The 21,219-nt window shown below is 44.2% G+C and overlaps 1 protein-coding gene across 4 annotated transcripts in view; it reads left to right on the top strand.

Moving 5' to 3' along the window:
* Positions 1-21,219, top strand: part of WWC2 (WW and C2 domain containing 2) — a 208,383-nt gene that overhangs the window by 75,078 nt on the left and 112,086 nt on the right. The window contains exon 1 of one of the 4 annotated variants that reach the window (XM_045452596.1): positions 1,172-7,671. The exons of the other annotated variants lie outside the window; for them this stretch is intronic. Coding sequence (XP_045308552.1) covers positions 7,526-7,671 — 146 coding nt within the window. The 5' untranslated portion in view covers positions 1,172-7,525. Of the gene's footprint in view, positions 1-1,171; positions 7,672-21,219 lie in introns of those variants that run through there. 4 annotated transcript variants of the gene reach the window in all.

A 21,219-nucleotide genomic window follows, 5' to 3' on the forward strand; every position in this document is an offset into this window, starting at 1 on the left:
TGAGGTCCTGGAGTTTTTGTCGTTTGGAAGAATGCGTGGGGGGGGGGGGAGGAGTTGCGGGGGGCAGGGGGAGGAAAGCACGTTGGCCAGGTTTGGGGCTTGGTAGAGTACCGCAAAGAGGCGGGGACCAGGGGAACTCAGAGCAAGTCCTCCTGGGGGAACGCTGGAGCCTCGGATGTTGAAAGGCGCTTTTGGGGCATAGTTTTTCACTTAAACTGATTTTTTATTTGATTTTTTGAGAGTGTGGTAGACATAATAGAGCAGAGAAATGGTCACCTATTAGGACATTTAAGAGGGATTCCTTCAAATTAATGTGTATTTCTGCTTTTTAAATGGGGAGAGAGAAGGTAGCTGATGAGAGCTTGGCATGACAACCACCATTTCAGATGCATCCAGATGGAATCTTTTTCTAAACTGCCTTCATTTCTTCATACCATTCACGCGGCCCTCAGCACAGACCGCCTTATGTGATACTATTTCTGTGTGTGCTTTATCTTCCCAGTTAGACTGTAGCCTCTTTGAGAACAGAGTCAAGGGTTCAAAAATGAAAATAAAAGCATTAGTGTTGTGCTTTAACAGTTGATGGAATACTTTCCATATATATTATTTGGTATCTCTTAATGGTGCATTGCACGTAACAGGCTTCTAAATAAAATCTAGAAGAAAAAGATATATGATGTGTATTTTCTATTTTATTTGAGATTCACTAAAACTTGGTTTATACTAAAAGACCACATTGGCACGATTTTCAGATGTTTAGGTTATGTGCTTTCGAGTTCCAAAAAGTCTACTGTACGTAAGTTCCGAGCAAATGTAATGTTATCAATTTATATGAAATTTACTTAGAGATACACCTGAAATCAGTAAATAGAGACAATAGAGAAAGGTTTCAGACTTTTGAAATTAAAGTTGGAAACTTATGGGAGATTTTACAACTTTATTTCAATCCAAGTTATATCTGTAAGTGATTAATAAACACAAAATAAGTTTGTGGTCTCCTGATTGACTTCCTCGCACCCACACCTGATTCTCTCTCCCCAGAATCAACTACACATGTAGATATTTAATGGTTTCTTTTGGTATTTGCCTCTGTGTTTTTATTTTTTATTTATTTAATTTTTAAAGTTTATCTATTTATTTTGAGAAAGAGAGAGAGCGTGAGAGAGCAGGGGAGGGGCAGAGAGAGGGGGAGAGAGAGAATCCCAAGCAGGCTCCACACTGTCAGTAGAGTGTGGAGAATCCCAAGCAGGCTTGAACCCATCAACTGTGAGATCATGACCTGAGCCGAAATCAAGAGGCTGATGCTTAACTGACTGAGCCACCCAGGAGCCCCTACCTCTGTTTTTAAATAGCATATTTATATGTCTTAATTTTTTAGTTGTAGGTTTTAAGAATCAACTTCCTGCTCTGGATAAGGATTCAGCTCTCTTACTGGTGCCCTTCCTGCACACACACACTTCCTTTCCCCTCATCATCTCAGAGTATTCTGTAGCCTTGTAAAGAAATCAGTATTCAGTGTTTACATTTTTGACTATGTAAATATTATTTCTGGATGACCAATCTAGTGTAATAGAATTGAATTTCCTTTGTGTTTTTTTTTTCCTGTGGTTAATAATTATCTCTTTTTTTTTTCCCCATTGGTTCTATTTTCTATGTCCCTTTCACCAAGTAGCTGCCAAAATTATAAAGCTCCTCTCAGTGCATTTACACACAACAGATGTTCTTTTGGTTTCAAACTTCCTGCCTCCTTCTGTTCTTGGTCTCCACTTCAGACTGGTTATCACTATAACTGCTACACATGTCATATGTTTATGGGATCTCCATTTACTGTCATATCGTAGATTTCATTTGTCGTTTACCTGTGCTAGATGTTTTAATTTTTGGATCCCAGTCTTCCTGGTTTCTTCTGTCATTTTGGTAGAGTTCTGTTAGAACGGGGCCATAAGAGATGAATTTGTTGGGGCTTCTCATCTCAGAAAATGCCACATTATTGTACTCTCATATCTGATTGATATTTTAGCTGGGGATATAATTCCAGGTTGGAAATAATTCGCATTCAAAAATCTGATGATATTGCTCTACTGACTTGTAGCTTTCAGTCTTGTGTTTGAGAAGTCTGATGGCTCTGATTCTTGCTTTTCCAGTTTTATTGAGAAATAATTGTAAGTTGAAGGTATACAACATGATATTTATTGTGAAATAATTATAGAAGGTTCAACCAATATCCATCATATGATATGCATATGACAAAAAAAGAGAAAAAAGAAAATTTCTCCTTGTGATGAGAATTCTTCGTGTTTATTTTTTTTGCAACTTTTCTGTATATCATATAGCAGTGCTAGTTATAGTCACCATATTGTACATTCCATCCCTGGAACTTATCTATCTTATAACTGGGAGTTTGTACCTTTTGACCACCCTCCTCCAATTTCCCCTTCCCACACCTTTGGCCTCTAGCAACCACGAGTATGATCTTTTTCTATGAATTTGTTTGTTTTATAAGATTCCACATATAAGTGAAATTGTCCAGTGTCTGTCCTTCTCTGTTTGACTTAGTTCACTTGCATAATATCTTCAAGGTCCATCCATGTTGTTGCAAATGGTTGAATTTCCTCAATTTTTAAGGCTGAATAATATTCTGTTGTATGTATATACCATAGCTTCTTTATCCATTCATATATCGATGGACACTTAGGTTGTTTCCATGTCTTGGCTGTTGTAGAGAATGCTGCAATGAACATAGGGGTGCAGACACCTCTTGGAATTAGTGTTTTCATTTCTTGTGTATATATTCCCACAAGTGGAATTGCTGGATCCTATGGTAGTTCTATTTTTAATTGTTTGAGGTTCCTCCATAGTGGCTATGCCAGTTTACATTCCCACCGACGGTCTACAAGGATTCCCTTTTCTACGCATCCATACCTACATTTGCTATCTCATCTTTTTTGATGATGACCATTCTAATAGGTGTGAGGTGATACTTCATTGCGGTTTTAATTTGCATTTCCCCAATGATGTTGAGTATTTTTTCATGTACCTGTTGGCCTTTTGTAGATCTTCTTTGGAAAAATGTCTATCTAGGTTCTCTGCCCATTTTTTTAAATGGGCTATTTGCGGTTTGTTTGTTTTTGCTGTTAAGTTCTATGAGTTCCCCAATATTTTGGATATTAACTCCTTATCAGGTATATTGTTTGCAAATTGTTTTTTCTCATTTTGTAGGTTGTCTTTTCACTTTGGCGATGATTTCTTTTGGTGTGCAGACGTTTCCTCGTTTGATGAAATCCTACCTGTTTATTTTTTATTTTGTTGCTTGTGCTTTAGGTATCATATTCAAAAATTCATTACCAAGACCCACGTCAGGGAGCTTTATTCCTATGTTTTCTTCTAGGAGTTTCATGGTTTCAGGTCTTACGTTTAAGTCTTTAATACATTTTAAGTTAACTGTTGTGAGTGATTTAAGACAGGGGTCAGTTGCGTTCTGTACATGTGAATATCAAGTTATTTCGGCACCATCTATTGAAGAGACTGGCTTTTCTCCACCGAGTATTTTGCCTCCTTTGTCAAATATTAGTTAGCCTTATATGCTTGGGTTTACTTCTGGGTTCTCAATTCTGTTCCCCTGGTCTATTTGTTTTTCTGCCAGTATCATAGTATTTTGATGCTATAGCTTGAAATCAGGCAATGTGATGCCTCCTGCTTTGTTCTTCTTTCTCAGGATTTCTTTGGCTCTTTGGGGTCTTTTGTGCTTCCATATAGATTTTCAGAGCGTTTTTTCCTACATGTGTAAAAAATCGCATTGGAATATTGATAGGGATGGCATCAATCTCTATAAGGCTTTTGGTAGTATTGACACCGTTAGGATTCTTCCAGTTCTCTCAGCATGAGATACCTTTCTGCTTACTTGTGCCTTCTTCAGTTTCTTTCGTTAATGTCTTATAAATCTCACAGCAGGGGTCTTTTACCTCCTTGGTTAAATTTATTCCTAAGTATTTTATTGATTGATGCTGCTATGAATGGGATCCATTTTTTAAATTTCTTTTTCAGAAAATTTATTGTTAGTGGATAGCCTTTCTGGTTCTTAATTTGTTTGGTTTTGGTGACCTCTTTCCTCTCGGAAGCTTTGAGACTTTTCTCTTTGCCTTCATGTTCTAAAATTTAACAATGTTGCGCTCTGATTCAGGTCTTTTCTTAACCATGGTTCTGAGTGGGCCATATACAATTTAGAAACCTATGTCATTCCATTCAGAGAAATTTTCTTGCACTATATCTTTGATAATATCTTCTCCTTCATGTATACCTTATTTTCTGTCTCTGAAACTCCAGGCTGTCAGATATCAGTCCTCCAATTTTCCTGTCTTTTCCCTTCTTCTGTTGATCTTACTGTCTGGGAAATTTTCTTAACTTGATCTAACACTTAATAATTGAGTTCATTTCTACTATCATATTGTTTATTTCCAAGAGTTTTAATATTCTGGATATTTTTCTTTTGATCTGTTGTAACTATCTGCAGGTGCTGATTGAAATGTCTGCTAAATTGAAATTTTCTCCTACACGTTACATTGCCTGTTTCATTGTTTCAGTATGTTTGTTTTATTTTTTTATTTTTAATTTTTTTAGTGTTTGTTTATTTTGGGGAGAAAGAGAGACAGAGCACAAATGGGGGGTGGGGGGGGGTCAGAGGGAGAGAGGGAGACACGGAATCCGAAGTAGTCTGCAGGCTCTGAGCTTCAGCACAGAGTCTGATGTGGGGCTTGAACCCACGAGCCATGAGATCATGACCTGAGCCAAAGTCAGATGCTCAACCAACTGAGCCACCCAGGTGCCCCTCAGTATGTTTGTTTTAAATGTTTATTTATTTATTTTGAGAGAGAGAGAGAGAGTGTGTGTGCATGTGTGCGTGTGCGCGTGTGTGTGTGTGTGTGTGTGTGTGTGTGTACACGAGCGGGGGAGGGGCAGAGACAAAATCCCAAGCAGGCTTTGAACTGTTAGCGCAGAGCCTGATGTAGGGCTTGATCTCACAAACCATGAGATCACGACCTTAGCTGAAGTCAAGAATTGAACACTGAACCAACTGAGCCATCCAAGTGCCCCAGTGTGTTTGTTTTAGATTCTGCTTTTATTTTACAGGTTCTTAACTTCTATGTTAGACATAATTAATATCAGTCATTCTGGTTCTTAACTCCTTCAAGGCACATGAGAGGATTAACTTCCCTGCTTTTATGTGACTTGTTTTGGCCAGTGTAATATGAATAGAAGTGATGTACATGTCTTCCCTGCCCACAAGATGCATGTAACCTTGGAATGGAGGTGCCACAGTCACCCGGAATGTGTTCTGGAATGGCTGAGCCATGCTATCGAGGCCAGTTGCCTAGAGGAGTCATCCAGACTCACTTTGAACTTGGCTCGGGTGGGAAATGGGTGATTGTTCTGTTTAGCCACTGAGACTGGCATTGTTTTTTACTGCAGCGTCACCTGGCTTGTCCTGACTAGTACAGCTATCAGTCCTATTTAAGAAGGAGGCATTTAAAGCTCTTTAGAAGCTCTGTGTTTGTGGGTCGGGCTTCACTGGGTAGCGATCGAGCTCAGGCTCCCTGCTGTGGTACTCCCAGACATTCGTGTCAACAGCTTTCTTCTCCCGCTCTTGTTAGTTTTCCCAGGAAAAGCTCCACCGTCCCCTACCTACCGTAAACGTAAGCCCAGCTACCAAGATTCTACAAGCTGGGTAGGGAGAGGGGGCTTGGGAGGCTGGCTGGGCAGTATGTAGACTGTCCCTTAATCCTCCTTCCTGCCATACCAGCTGCCTGGAAGCCCACAATCCCTCTCTGATTGAGTCTGTCTAGAGAAGAAACCTGCAGTCGCTGACCAGGATGGGCACCAGCAGGCTGAACCTTTGACTACTTCCAGACGGACTTCCAGCTCGTCCTCCCAGCCCAGCCTAACGCCTGAAGTCCTCGATGCTGGAATTACAGAACCGTGTTAGGGGCTTGGAGTGTGGATCACTCAGCTTCCGAGCTTGCTTTCTTGCCGATTAGGTTTCCTGTTTCACGCGTCTGCTAAGTCGGTTACTCCTCGGCCAGCCATTTGCTTTTCACTACCTCAGATTTTGTTGCACTTGTCCGTTGCTCTGCCCTTTGTCGTTTTGTGTTTATGCCTTTTTTCACCCCATTTGCTGTGTTCCAGAGGAAAACGTGTATTGAGTCTGTTGTGTTTATTGGAATTTCCTTAATGAAGGATGTTCCCCCACCTTTTTATTATAAAAAATTTCAAACAGACAAAAAAAGTAGAATGAATGCACATACACCTTCTACTTAGATCTGACAAATGACTTATGGCGGTATTCGCTTTATCCTCCCTTCGTCTGTTTTTACATACATGTGTATATTATATTTATATCTATGTTTAGCTTTTTTGCTGGAACATTGGAAGGTGAGTTAAGATACTATGACCCTTCCCTACTACGTAGTTTTGTATACATCTTCCAAGAACAAAAATATTCTCTTACACATCATAAGACCAATTATCACAGCTATGGAAAGTCAAAAAAGGTTCTGTGATATTACCTAACATCTAGTATATTTAAATTACCTTAGTTGTTCCGAGAATTCTTTTATAACCTTTTTTTCCCCTTAAAAATTGGAATCTAATTGAGATAAACATGCTGTAATTGGTTGTTATTTCTCTTTTGGACTAAAAGCAAATTCTTCAAACTTTTTGGGTTTTGCATTTTTTCTTTTAACTCATCTTGACCAGTCCCAGCACCTATAGAACTGGATAAATAACTAAAGATGAGGTCCTGGTAAGGAGAGGGGAATGACCGTATGTGTGAACGGGCTGGGTTTTATTTTAGAAAGTAATTTTAGTGGCTTGTTTTTCTAAGTCAGGGGTTACTCATCTAAAAACTAACCAAGCAATATGCATTGCACATTCAGTTCATTAGCATTGTAGATAAAGAAGCAATATTTATCTTTGCAGTGATGAAGAACTATATTTAGTGCTTTTCCCGGCCCACCCCACTTCACCTTGTACCCTTTGCCAGCATTCGGCCTCATGACTTGCGTTTGCTTCACAGCGAATCTGAGTCGAAGCTCAGAGGGCGTGCATTTTTGTTTACGACGAAGGGCTGATCTCTGAAGGTAGTATAGTTATCAGACATTCCTGGCATTCCATATGTCTAATTCTTAGTGCTTCGACGGCCTGGTGCTATGCCAGAGGAAAATAGAGAGTGAGAGCACAAGGAAATACCACCAGAGATAGTCTTCATATAAGTTACCAAAATTCAGTCCTGTGTTTAACTAGCCAAGCGAATGCTAGGTATGGAATTGATTTGTAGCGTGTTAGTGCCATCGCTTAGGCTGCTTGGGAACATTTCTTCGTTCTCTCAGATTTGATTCTTGAAATCCCAACCCTGGAGGTTTAAAAGATTCTGTGATTCTTTTGGTTTGTGTGTTAGCTGTCCTCGGGGCCACGATGAGGTGCTTTTCAATGCAGAAGTCTAGTATCCCGAAGGTGATGTAGTGTGTGGTCGATGGGGGCATCGGTACGGACGCAGCGATTGGCGGAAAGCACATTTATTGATCGCGTGTTGAATGAACACCGGCCTTTGTTCTGGACACCGAGGACTGCGGGGGTGGACAGGACGGTGGTGAGGAGGTACCAAGAAAGACCACATCAGTAAGCAAGACGAATCAGACCTGATAGTAACTTTGAGGAAATCAACTGAGTGATATGATGTACAGTGATTATTTTGGATAGACTTGTGCATTACTCAGCCCTGCTGAGTTAACAAGCAGCCTGCAAATCTCAGTGACTTCTACACAAACGTCTGCCTCTCGTTCATATTACATCAAGTCAATTAAAAAACAAAATAAGAAGGAAGATAGTCACCTAAACTATAAATTGAAGGGATGGGGATTACACGTGATCTATTAAATTGGTCACTGAAAACATGTGCTTTAAACGAAACTTCAAATTTGGGGGCACCTGGGTGGCTCAGTTGGTTAAGCATCCGACTTCAGCTCAGGTCATGATCTTGCAGTTCATGGGTTCGAGCCCCACATCGGGCTCTGTGGTGACAGCTCAGAGCCTGAAGCCTGCTTTGGATTCTGTGTTCCCTCTCTCTCTGCCCCTCCCCTACTTGTGTTCTCTGTCTCTCTCTCTCTCTCTCTGTCTCTCTCTCGTTCAAAAATAAACAAAGCCTTTGGGGCGCCTGGGTGGCGCAGTCGGTTAAGCGTCCGACTTCAGCCAGGTCACGATCTCGCGGTCTGTGAGTTCGAGCCCTGCGTCGGGCTCTGGACTGATGGCTCAGAGCCTGGAGCCTGCTTCTGATTCTGTGTCTCCCTCTCTCTCTGCCCCTGCCCCGTTCATGCTCTGTCTCTCTCTGTCTCAAAAATAAATAAACGTTGAAAAAAAAATTTTTTTTAAATAAACAAAGCCTTTAAAAATAAATAAATAAATGAATAATAAAAAATTCAAATCTGGCTCAGTCCAGTATACGCATGTCACGGAAGAGGCAAATTAGGTCCCAGTGTTAATACCTTAAAATTATAACCTTTAAATTTGATAGAAAACAGTCTATTACAAAGAAATGGAAGTAAACTGTAGGATCTTTGGTCAGAAGCTTTAAATGTTTGTTATACTCCTTTGATATACACCAAGAAAAGTTTAAGAATGGCTAAATGATAGAAAGATGTTTTCTCTTCATAATGAAGACATTATACCTAAAATACTTGAGTGGATGTTTCCTCCTCTTAACGGTGACATTATATATAAAATATGTGAATAGATACTCTATAGAAACTACTGACCACAACTTAACTAAGTTTAAAAAGTAGGGGGCGCCTGGTGGCTCAGTTGGTTGAGGGTCTGACATTTCATTTCAGCTTAGGTCTTGATCCCAGGGTCCTAGGATCGAGCCCTGCGGCTCCGCGCTGAGTGTGGAGCTTGCTTACGAGTCTCTCTCTCTGCCCTCCTCCCCCACTCGTGGTCACTCTCGGTCTCTCAAATAAATAAGTAAATAAATAAATTATCTTCAAAAGCCCGTAGCCGATGTTATCCCCAGAATTTCCAAGTAACATTTATGGGTGCAGGCATACATTTCTTGCCTGTTTATAAACAGTCAGCTTTGAAACCAGCACGCCTTCCAGCAGGCGCGTTTCCTCCGGTATGAGAAACCTCAGGTACACAGAGGCCGAGGCCTCCTGCACCTCAGAGCTCTCTTTGGAAGCAGTCGGATGCGGTTTAATTTGTGGGAAGCTGGTCAGACGTCTCCGTGGTCTTCACGTTCTCGAAGACCTGTGTTTACCTGAGAGTCCCTTCTCCACTCTGGGCCCCTGCAAGGCCCCTGATGGTGAAATGCTAGATCCTCCATTTGGGTCGGTCCCGAAGAGACCCCTTAACGCAAGACCGACCGGCCTCTGCTAATAGGATCACCAGAGCATCGAGGAAACTTTTCCAGTCAAACCTATCAGGAATGCAGTGCTCACGGGGCCAAACCCACACACTTTCTTGGGGCGTTCATCCGGGCAGGCTTGACAGAGTGGGGATCTGCTGAAACAGCACAAGCTTCCCGTGACGAACAGTATGCCGTGCGTTGGCTTTGTCCCTACATGGAACAACGTCCGTAGACGTAAACTATAAATAGTCGAAACCAGAGGGTAGGAGTGAAGCACCAGATACGTCCCCACAAGTCACCAGGGCTTTTAATTCTCAGAATTCTCCAGCCTTGAAACCAGCGGCCTGCTCATGTGCTCGTGGTGGCGGCCAGAACCCGGCCCGCCGTAGCTGTGCCCACCGTCCCACAGCCACCGGGCTCGGGGCTGCAGAGCCAGAAACCCCCCCACACCAGTCACCTCGGCCTGAAGTCACCTTCCCCTGAGGAGCTGCCCTCCTGCGAGCCTGTGGGTAGCTGTGCAGCGGGCAGTGCCTTCTGGAATATTCAGTCCGGTGTTGCTTTTAGATACGGTTCGAGTGTCCATCAGTCCTGGACTGTGCTGAAAAGGCTAAATAAACCGTGATCTAAACCTGTCAAAAATGAGATGGCAAAGGAAAGGTCCCAAGTTACATTGTTGAATGAGTAAAGTGAACTGCAGAATGACACCTGCAGTGTATTATTTATGTTAACGCTGCGAATGGTTTTCTAGCTATGTGCGGAGACCGATCCGGAAGGATACGCACCGCACCGGTAAGAGTGGGCGCTTCTGAGGAGAGGGGTGTGGGGACCGCGGCGAGAGCCGGCCGTCGAGGGAGGTGGAGAAAGTGAGCCGTGCGGGTGGAGGCTGCGTCTGGAGGCTGAGCCTGCAGGATTTCTGATGGATTGACTGGGGGGGGGAGGGGGGGGGGGGGGGGGGAGGGCATCAGGAGCTGTGACTCCAGCATCTGGGTTGAAGATCATGGCATTTTCCAAGATGGGGAGTCTCAGGGAAGGAGTGCGGTTGGGGGTCAGGGGTTATGTTTCATGGGAGTTACACATTCCGTGTGGCTATGAACCGCCCCCACCATGGAATTATCAGGTAGATGTTGGCTCTGATATGCAGTATCTCCACGGAGAGGTGTGGCTAGAAATCACTCACTCACTCGTTTTCTCTAACATCTGTTGAGCCAGTGCCGTGCTATGCGCTCAGAAAAAAAAACCGGGCGGGACTTAGTGAACAGAATAGGCAAGTGAACTAGAAAAATATAAACAGTGCGGAAAATGACCAATCTGAATGGGAAAGCCAGTTCCCAAACCGGAGCTCACCCAGTGCAATTAAACAGCCCAGCCTCGGGGGCAGGAAGGCTTGCCTGGGAAGAAGGTGCTTTCTGAATGACCTCTTAAGGAAGTTGGATTTTAAAGGACAAGCGTAAGGAGAAACTGGGGAAGGAGAGAGCCCTGGAAAAGGGGAGGGAGGGAGGCAGGGAGGGTGTCCAGGCCGAGGGAGCTGCAGATAGCACACGAAAGCACGTTTCTGCTGCTTGTATGTCAGGCTCACGGTTTTCTGCTTCTTGTGGACTCACTGAGGCTTTCAGCAGTCAGTGGAGCAGGCATCCAAAGTGCAGATGTCCTGCTTCCAGGCAAGCGAGGTCGTGTAGGACTGCCACCCTCTGCCAGCCGGCAAACATCGTGATTTTCTGGTGTTAATGAGGTTAATAAGCGAATACCTTGTTGGTCCGAGCTGGTTTTTCCTTCTTCTCTCATGTTTTGCGTTTGTGGCCCACGGTGCCAGTAGCTCGTGCCAACCACGTCGTGAAACTTGGCCCTTCACGCCGAGCTTGAAGTCTGATCATTTTTTTTTTTTTTTTCCTCTTGCAAACGCTAAGTTTGTTTGCACATGTTTATAGCAGCCTTATTCACACTGGCAGAAACAGTCCCAAAGTCTGTAAAGCCGTGAGCGGATACAAAACGTGGTACATCCATACAATAGAATGCTATTTTGCAAGAAAGGGAACAGATTCTTGACACGCACACAGCAATATGGATGAACCTCAAAAAAACCCAAATGACGCGCTGAATAAAAAGACAGGCACAAGAAGCCACACGCCGTAGGACTCCGTTTAGGTGAAATTCCAGAAAAGCAAATCTGTAGAGACAGAAGGTAAATTGGTGGTTGCCGGGGGCAGGGGGTAGGGATCAGGGGGTGACTGCACCTAGGCACAAGGGATCTTCGGGGATTGGTGGGAACGTGCTAAACTTAGCTTGCGTGGTGTTTCTAACTCCATAGATTTACTCAAAATCTCTGATTTGTACGCTTAAGCGATGGGCAGACTTTATGGTGCAGAAGTTACATTCCAGTAATGCTGGTTTTTTTTTAAATTTTTTTTTTTAATGTTTGTTTATTTTTGAGACAGAGAGAGACAGAGCATGAACAGGGAGGGTCAGGAGAGAGGGAGACATAGAATCCGAAGCAGGCTCCAGGCTCCGAGCTGTGAGCCACAGCCCGACATGGGGCTCGAGCTCACAGACTGTGAGATCAGGACCTGAGCCGAAGTCGGGTGCTTAACCGACTGAGCCACCCAGGCGCCCCTCCAGTAACGCTCTTAAATAGTACCGACAACAGCTGGGCTTGGGGTTACGAGGTCTCGACACGAGCAGTGGCTGCTCCCCATGGTCAGGTGGCAGGAGAGCACGGTAGTGAAGGCCTGGTCAGCGTGTGGAGGAGAGGCGGTCCCCGTGTCGCTTCTGCCCGCCGGGTTTCCCGGCTGCCGAGATTCCTTCCCTTTTAACAAACGGGGTCGGTGGGACATAAGCCGGAGAGCCGGGTGCTTCAGTCCGTGGAGAGTCTGATACGGTGTTAAGAGGATTACCTTGTGTTCGGCTGAACGGCCTCCCTCGTGTTAATTCAGTGATTTTCTGGTCCTACGACAAACAGGCACACACTCAGGGATGGGTTTTCAAAGCAAACACTTAGCGATCACGGGGCGAGAATTTTAGGCCAGGCCTACATCTAGAGGGCAGCCGGTCACCGGTCATCTGTGGAGAAACCACTGGGGGACGGACGAGACCCATGCCTCACACATCCTGTAAGTCCGGAGCTTGGAGGAGACGTTTGGTCAATATTTGGTGACCCGATGCACGCGTGAATGAAATGTTCCTCTGTGGGGAGTTTCTCATTACTTCCTATTGGCAGGAATGAAACGATCAGAGAGTGAACTGGGGCTTTTTCCCTCTTCCGGTGGAAGTCCGTTTTCTAAGGCTTCTTTTTGCCATCTGCTTTTGTCCGGTTGACTGTGGGCACATCCCAAGCAAGGCCTCGTCTGGCTCATTGATCTCTTCCAGCTTCCCATCCCCCTGTGGAAATTTGGGTCCATATTTTACCTGTGTGTCCCTCTGCCACCTCACACATGGCATAACTTAAATTAATTCCCGATGACTTTGCTGACCCATCCTGATCTCGCTCTACTCAAAGCACAGAATCGGAGACTTGCTCAGTCAGCCTCTTTCGTGTGCAGGGAGCGCATTGTTTCAGTAACACTCCAGCCCTTCTTTATCCAGCTTCCACTTCCAAATATCCATGGCCGGGAACTCTGCATTGACCAGGAGGCTTTTCTCCTCCCCGGCAGCCTCAGATGCTACTATCGCCTTCCCTAGACAGCCCTCCTGTCTGCCACCATGTTGGTTTCCTTTCTCCTTGTTAATTGCCGTTGCTTACGACGTGATGGTAAAATGGAACCTCGAGATGTTTCAGCGTCTCTCCAGTCCAGGGCCTCTCATCCTGTAGCAGGCGTCGGAGGCAGGTGCAGGGTGCGGCCCCACCCTCAGAGTTCCTGACTTCGTGGTTTGAGGGGAGGGGGTCGATCACTTGTATTTCTAATAAGTCACCAGATGATGCTAACGCTCTTGGTTCGGGGACCACTGCTTCATTCCGTTCAGTGAGCTGCCGTTAGGTTCACTTTCCTAAATTAAAATCTGTCCCTGTTATGCCAACTCCTTGCTGGGGGTCTTCCACTGGTCTGGGACCAGGTTTCCCAAGGTGGGGGTAGTAGAACAGGGACATCACATTAGTCATATTATTTTTCTATTTTACTTTTCTTTCAGCTCTTCCAGTCAGGTAAAGGAGAAAGTCTGTCTGGTGCTAATATGACTTCAGCACCTTTCTGATTCTCATTAATTGCCTTTCCAACAAAGAGAGCAACCTGTAAGCTTAACGTCTCTTGTCAGCAGCTCTTTACAATTTCTCGTATGATTGTGTTCTCATTGTATTTATTTTCAATGGCAAGTGTTAAAGGACCACAATTTGAAACACTGGATGTGGAAATGGAACCCGGAAGTCTTAAAGAATTTTTGTGTATCTTTTGTTCTAGTTGGTTTCGTACTTCAGTTTCACTTATCCCATGCGATTCTTTTGATTTATCTGGAATTAACTTTTTTTGGAAGGATGATCTGGGACCTAGCTTTTTTCCCCTAACTGGCCATCCAATTTTCCCAACGCTTTTATCTTATTTTATTTTTAATGTTTACTTATTTTTGAGAGAGAGTGTGAGCGGAGAAGGGACAGAGAGAGAAGGAGACACAGAACTCAAAGCAAGCTCCAGGCTCTGAGCTGTCAGCACAGAGCCCGACGTGGGGCTCGAACCCACGAACTGTGAGATCGTGACCTGAGCTGAAGTCACACGCTTAACTGACTAAGCCACCCAGTTGCCCTCCCAACACTTTTAAATAATCAGTCTTAATATACTCATCGTAAACAAAGTTCACGGACAAGTAATATCCGTGGGAAAAAAATATTTGCAACTTGACAAAGGATTAATGCCAGCGTATATCACAGGTTGCTACAAATCAATAAGAAGGGCAGACCGCACAGTTTCAAAAAGGTCAATTTAGGGACTCCTGGGTGGCTCAGTCAGTTGAGCGTCCAAGTCTTGATTTTGGCTCAGGTTTTGATCCCAGTCGTGGGATTGAGCCCTGCGTCAGGTTTAAATTCTCTCTCTCTCTCTTCCTCTGCTCCTCTCCCCTGCCCTTGATCTCTCTCTCTCTCTTTCTCTCTCTCTCTCTCTCTCTCTCTCTCTCTCAAATTAAAAAGAAAAGAGCAATTCACAAAGGAAGCAAATAAACATATAGAAAAGTGACAGGGGCACCTGGGTGGCTCAGTTGGTTAAGGGTACAACTTCAGCTCAGGTCATTATCTCAGGGCTTGTGAGTTCAAGCCCCACATCTGGCTCACTGCTGAAAGCACAGAGCTCGCTTCAGAGTCTGTTGCCCTCTCTCTCGCTGCCTGTCCTCCCCCCCCCCCCCCCGCCATAAAAATAAACAGTTTTTTTTAATGTAAAAAAAAAAAGAGAGAGAGGAAAAAAATAAAAGTTACAAACCTTACTAATAATTATGAGATTCCTCCTCCCCTTTCGACCATATCAGGGGTAATGGTGCTCACTTCCATTGTGGATGAGAGTGCAAATTGGTAATGCCCACGTGGAGGAGAGTAGGTATCAGAGTTAAAAAATTTAAATGATGGGGCACCTAGGTGGCTCAGTCGGTTTGGTGTCCGACTCTTGATTTTGGCTCAGGTCATGATCCCAGGGTCATGGGATCGAACCCTGTGTCGGGCTCTGCACTGACAGTATGGAATCAGGTTGGCATTCTCTGTCTCCCTCTCTCTCTAGCATTCCTGTGTGCACGCTTTCACTGTCTCCCAAAATAAATAAGTGAACATTCAAAAAAATTCCAATGGTAATATGTCTTTAACGTCTCTCTAATGCACACTGACACTTTTGAATTTTACAAGTAGGTTATGTTCTTTGACTCATTGTCAGAAATTTATTCTAAAAAATACTCTGAGAGCTAAAATATTTACAAGTATGTTCATTGAAGCATTAATTCCTCTCGAAGGAAGTTGAAACTGATGTCTGTTAATTAGTGATTAGTCAAATAATGGGCTGTAATCCATTCTGTGTATGTAGATATTAGAAGATTGAGGTCAACCTGTAGCGACGATCATTGAAAGGTTTCTAACTTGTATTGCAAACTAAATAAAGTCCTAGAAAATGCACACAGTATGAGCCTGTTTGTATGTTTGATAATCGCAATTATGGACTGAAAAGAACCAACGTATTGGAATATAGATCATTGTATAGGGAAATGAAGGCAGGACTTTAATAATAGTTTATTCTATTTTATATATTTTTCATAATGAGAATATATTAGTTGCGTTTTTTAGGGCAAGGCTCAAAACTGTAGTGTCTGTATAGTTTATTTAATTTAACACCAATCTTGTAAAAATTGTGCATAATATTGTATGTGCTTCCGTATATGGGTGCATACGCTTATTTAAGAAAAACAGCCTGGAATGAAACCACTTGTTACCTGGGGTTATCCCTATGTGATAAGGTGTTAGGGATTAAAAAACATCTTCCTAGTTACTTAGTTGTTGTTGTGTTTTTTTAAGTTTATTTATTTATTTTGAGAGAGAGAGAGTGCAAGGGAGGGGCAGAGAGAGAGAAAGAGAATGAGAATCCCACGCAGGCTCCACACTGTCAGCGAAGAGCCTGAGGCAGGACTTGAACCCACGAACCGTGAGATCGTGCCTGAGCCGAAATCAAGAGTTGGGCGCTCAACCAACTGAGCTGCCCAGGAGCCCTCTAGTTCCTTAGCTTTTGATCAAATGAGTGCAGGACCATTGCAACCATTCGGGAAGCCTCTTGAAGGAAGAGGACGAATCCAGCAAGGTTCTAGCCATCCAGAGGGGTGTGCTGTGGGTCCCTTCTTTGTTGTTCTGGGGACAGCACATCCTCCAGAGTAAGTCCTCCAGCGTCTTGCATTCTTGTCTGGGATGGAGCCCGTGGTGGTTGTCCTGTCTGAGCGGGAGGCAGGAGGACGGGGCAGTCTTGGTGGTGGGTTTGTTTGTTGGGATAATAATCTGTTAAGCCCGCTTCCTCTCGCCCGCATTCCTACCTTCTTTACCGACATAGCCACTTAAAATCTCAAGCTGTTTTCCAAAACCAAGTAATCCAGTGGGCAAACATTTCTTGACACTTAGGACACAGAAGAGGTTCAGGTTAAAGTGTGTTGACCACCCTGTTTTCTTCCGTAGGGTCAAATACTTGGTAAAAAATTGCCGAATTATTGAAACACCTGCAATAAATTCTCTTACCTCTCTGCAACGAAGAATGTGTTTTCTGTTTAGCTGTTCATTTGTGGTGCATAATGTAATTATAATAGGCTAAAATAAGTTACAGGGCCAGAGATTTTGGGGGCCGTATTGAAAGATTTTTCTCCTAGCCTGTCCCATAGTTAACTCTCACCTTATTATCAACTGTTCATGCACATAGTCATCAACTATCACCTAAATACTAACCTTCATCTTGCTCACAGTAAATGCATTTACTGTTACATTTATATACATTGAAAATTAAAAACAAACAAACAAGCAAACCAACAACAGCCCTTCCGTAATTGTTTTCATTCCTCTCCAGTTCTTTCCTTCTAACCTGCGTCCATTCAGTCAGCATGGATTACGAGCTGGCTACGTATGAAGTGGATATGATGCCGGGAATGCAGAGAAAAGAGCGGGGGCCGTGCCTCTGAGAAGCTCGGAGAACAGGCTGGTGGGGGGGGGGTGGCGGAGAGCAGGCCGTCAGCCGCCTTAGATGGCAGCCGAGCCTGTGTTGGAGTGGTCCTCTGGGACAGGAGTCAGGGGGACTGGGTAAGAATGGCATTCCTAGGGTAAATGGAGTCAGCATTTCAATGGTTTTTTTTAATACTGCCAAATTGTCTCTTAAAAGGAATGTATCAAGTTGCGAAATTACCAGCAACAAATGAAAGTAACTGATTCCTCACATCCTCGCCAGAACTGCGTTTCATTAAGACAAAGCAAAACAAAAACAAAAACTTGATACCCTAATAGGCTGCAAATTAAATCAAGCCTCGTTTTCTTTGGCGCTTCTTTTTATTATTAGTGAAGTTACGCATTTTCACGCATTTTTATTATTTAACTTCCTCTTGTGAAAATACCTTACTCACTTGGAGTCTTTGCATTGTTATGACTCGTTCCTATTTACAAAAAAATAGTTTATTGAGGTTCGGTTCACACACCACCTAATGAACCGCTTTAAAGCGAACAGTTCAGTGGCATTTACGACAATTCCCAGGGTTGTGCAAGCACTATCTCTGTCTGATTCCAGAACGTTTCTACCCTTCTAGAGTCTCTGTCCACTCACTCCTCCCCCTAGCTCCCGACAACTCCTCCCGTACTTTCTATCTGTATGGATTTGTCTCCTAGAATCATATCATATGTGGCCTTTTGGGTCTGGCCTTACTTAGCATCGTATTTTGGAGGCCATCCGCACGGTAGCGTGTATAGGCACTTCCTTCCTTTTTACGGCGGGACAACAACACTGCGTTGCATGTACAGACCGCACGTCATTTATCCATTCATCCACTGATGCACGTTTGAGGTGTGGCCACTTTTTGGCTCCTGTAAATAGTGCTTCTGTGAACATGCATGTACACGTAATTGCTTGGGTACCTGTTGTAAGTTCTTTTGGGCGTGCACTCAGGAGCAGAAATGCGGGGTCATAGAGTAATTCCGTGTTGAACTCTTTGAGAAAGTGCCAGACGTTTCTGCAGAGGCTACACCATTTTACCCGCCCGCCCACGATGTACGGGGTTCCCCTTTCTCCACCTCCGTGCCAGCACTTTCTATGTTGGGGGTGTTGCTGCTGTTGTCTTGCTTATAGCCATCCTGGTGGGATGAACTGGTACCTCATCATGTTATTTATTTTCATTTTCCTGACGACTACCGACGTTGAGTACTTGTTACTATTTTGTATGCAGGTGAGAAAATGAAAGAAAAAGGAAAGCCTGCTTTCAAAGAACTTATTTTAAAATTGTTTCAGGGGCGCCTGGGTGGCGCAGTCGGTTAAGCGTCCGACTTCAGCCAGGTCACGATCTCGCGGTCCGTGAGTTTGAGCCCCACGTCAGGCTCTGGGCTGATGGCTCAGAGCCTGGAGCCTGTTTCCGATTCTGTGTCTCCCTCTCTCTCTGCCCCTCCCCCGTTCATGCTCTGTCTCTCTCTGTCCCAAAAATAAATAAACGTTGAAAAAAAAATTTTTTTTAATTGTTTCAATGTTCCTTGAGGGAAAAAAATGCTTCCTTAAAATTAAATGAAGTGGCCCTAATCTGAGAATTATTAAGCCATTAATTCCGTAGTTTTCGTAATACGGGTATTTATGAAGCACAGGCTTTTGCCTCCAGTTTCAGTTTCTTTATAAAACATTTTTAAAAATTTTATTTATTTATTTTGAGAGAGAGAGAGAACAAGTGGGGGAGGGACAGAGAGAAGGAGGAGGGGGGAGAGAGAGAGAGAGAGAGAGAGAGAGAGAGAGAGAGAGAGAGAAAATCTCAAGCAGGCTCCACACTGTCAGCGCACAGCCTGGTGTGGGGCTTGAACTCACGAGCCAGAAGATCATGACCTGAGCTGAGACCAAGAGTCAGAGGCTTAACCAACTGAGCCACCCAGGCTCCCCTCCAGCTTCATTTTTAAATGGAGTTTGTCTTCATTTCTCCATCACCTGGGTGGATTAGGGGTGTGATTTTGTGGTTTAACTGGTGGTTCTCAAAGTATGGTCCAGGGACCACTGTGTCACATCACATGGGGACTTGTAAGAATCGCAGATTTCCAGACCCCAGCTCCCCAGCTACTGAGGCAGAAACTCTGAGGGTGGGCCCAGCAATCTGTTTTAATAAGCCTTTCAGATGAGTTGGATGTACACGTAGGTTCGAGAGTCACTGCTGTAAATCCACACGTTCAGTCTGAGCTTACATTAAAGAGCTCCTGTTGGAAATGTAATCCACGATTTTGACCTTATAGGCACCAACTTTTTTCAGTTAAAATAGGCAGACAGTATAACCAATTCAGGCGAACCATTTTATAACCTCCTGTTTCAGCATGGCGTGTATAAATCATATAGTTGTATGTAGAAATTGCAATTCAGGGGCGCCAGAGTGGGTCAGTTGGTTAAGTGTCCGACTCTCGATTTCAGCTCAGGTCACGATCTCACGGTTGTGGGACTGAGGCTCCACATCCGGCTCAGTGCAGAGTACGGAGCCTTCTTGGGATTCTCTCTCTCTCTCTCTTTTTCTCTCTCTTTTCCTCTCTCTCTCTCTGAAAAAAAAAAAAAAAGGAAACTGCAATGGAGTCTACACATCATGTAAAAAAGATAAGTATCTTTTAAAAGCTACTTTCGATCTTTGGGCAAGTCTTCAAAGAATGTGAGAGTTGTGTGTCCTTGATCTGCCTCTTTCCTGCTCTCTGTGATTGGACTTTACCTTCTACTCCCTCCAGAGCCTCTGGTGAAGGTGGCTGGCGTGAAGGCCCGTGTAGGGGAGCTCGCGACCATTACCTCCTTACAGGAGCCCCTTGGGCGGTGACTAGGGCCGCAGGGTGTTCCTGTGCCCCTCGATGCTGCTTCAGCGTCCAGGCCCTTCTCCTCTCCCTCCAGAGCTTTTTAAAGGGGTCCCTCCCTTGCCACTTCTTCCAGAAGCTGGAGGAGAGTCACATGCAGATAGCATATGAACAGAGGAATGCATGCTTTAGAAAACAACAGTTAGGGCCACATACTGCATGGCACAGCAGATGGCTGGAAACGGCAGATGTTGACTAGAAGAGGTGTATGTTACCCAGTCGTGTGCTTACTGGATCGTAAGTAAAATTTTTTCCTATACGGGCTATTCATTTTTTGTTTCTAGTTTTTTTTTTTTTTAATGCTTATTTTTGAGAGAGAGTGAGACAGAGCATGAGCGGGGGAGGGCCAGAGAGAGAGAGAGAGAGGGAGACGCAGAATCAGAAGCAGGCTCCCGGGCTGACAGCTCAGAGCCTGATTGACGCGGGGCTCGAACTCACGAACTGCGAGATCACGACCTGAGCTGAAGTCAGACGCTTAACCAAGTTGAGCCACCCAGGTGTCCCCTACACAGGCTATTCAAATGCGACAATACTTGTATCTACTTTGCAGAGTTTTATGAGGATTTAACGTGCACATTCATGTGTATTGACGCATGTGTGTGGTCCGTGGTAAACAGGGAGTGTTTTATATCTTCAGTGTAATTACTGTACGTAAAAGTCAGCTTCTTTTTACATAGCATATTCTAAGCTTCGACATTTTTGCAGATGATGTAGCTGAGTCCCCAAACCAACAGCATAAGCAGTGTGTTTTTTCCAAGGTGAATTACCCACAAATACTGCCTTTCAGTAGTATATTCGTGAAGCAGCTATAGAAGGGGTTAGGTCTAAGGGAGGTGATAGGGCCTCCTAAAGTCCTCCACAGATTTCAGATCTCTAGGTTGGAATGAATAAATGATTAGGAAGTGAATGTCAAAGAGGAGCCAGAAGATTTGAGGCAAGGCTTTTTTAGGGTGGAGGGATTGGATAAGTTTGTAGGCTGCCGGGAGGAAAAAATGAACTCTAAGAGGGGAGATCCATACTTGATAATCACTGATGGGACGTGATTGCAGAGCAGGGAGAATGGGGTGGATTACGGACTGACGATTGGCAGGCTTTTGAGAAGAGAAGGAATTATGAGCGCGGTGAAGGGAACCAGGCATTTGGGTCCTAGGAGAGCAGGTTTGGGAAACAAGACTGTTGTGTTCAAATAGTTGAAAGCCCATCACATGGAAGAGGGATTACACTACTACTCTTTGGTACCAAGGGATACCAAAGGGATCAAAGGGATACCAAAGGGATAAAGCGTGCACCAGCGGGTGAAAGTTACAGGAAGACCAGAACCTGGGCCGACACAGGGAAGGACTGTCTG

The sequence above is a fragment of the Leopardus geoffroyi genome, chromosome B1 (genome assembly GCF_018350155.1).
Source record: "Leopardus geoffroyi isolate Oge1 chromosome B1, O.geoffroyi_Oge1_pat1.0, whole genome shotgun sequence".
In the NCBI taxonomy this organism is placed as follows: Eukaryota; Metazoa; Chordata; class Mammalia; order Carnivora; family Felidae; genus Leopardus; species Leopardus geoffroyi.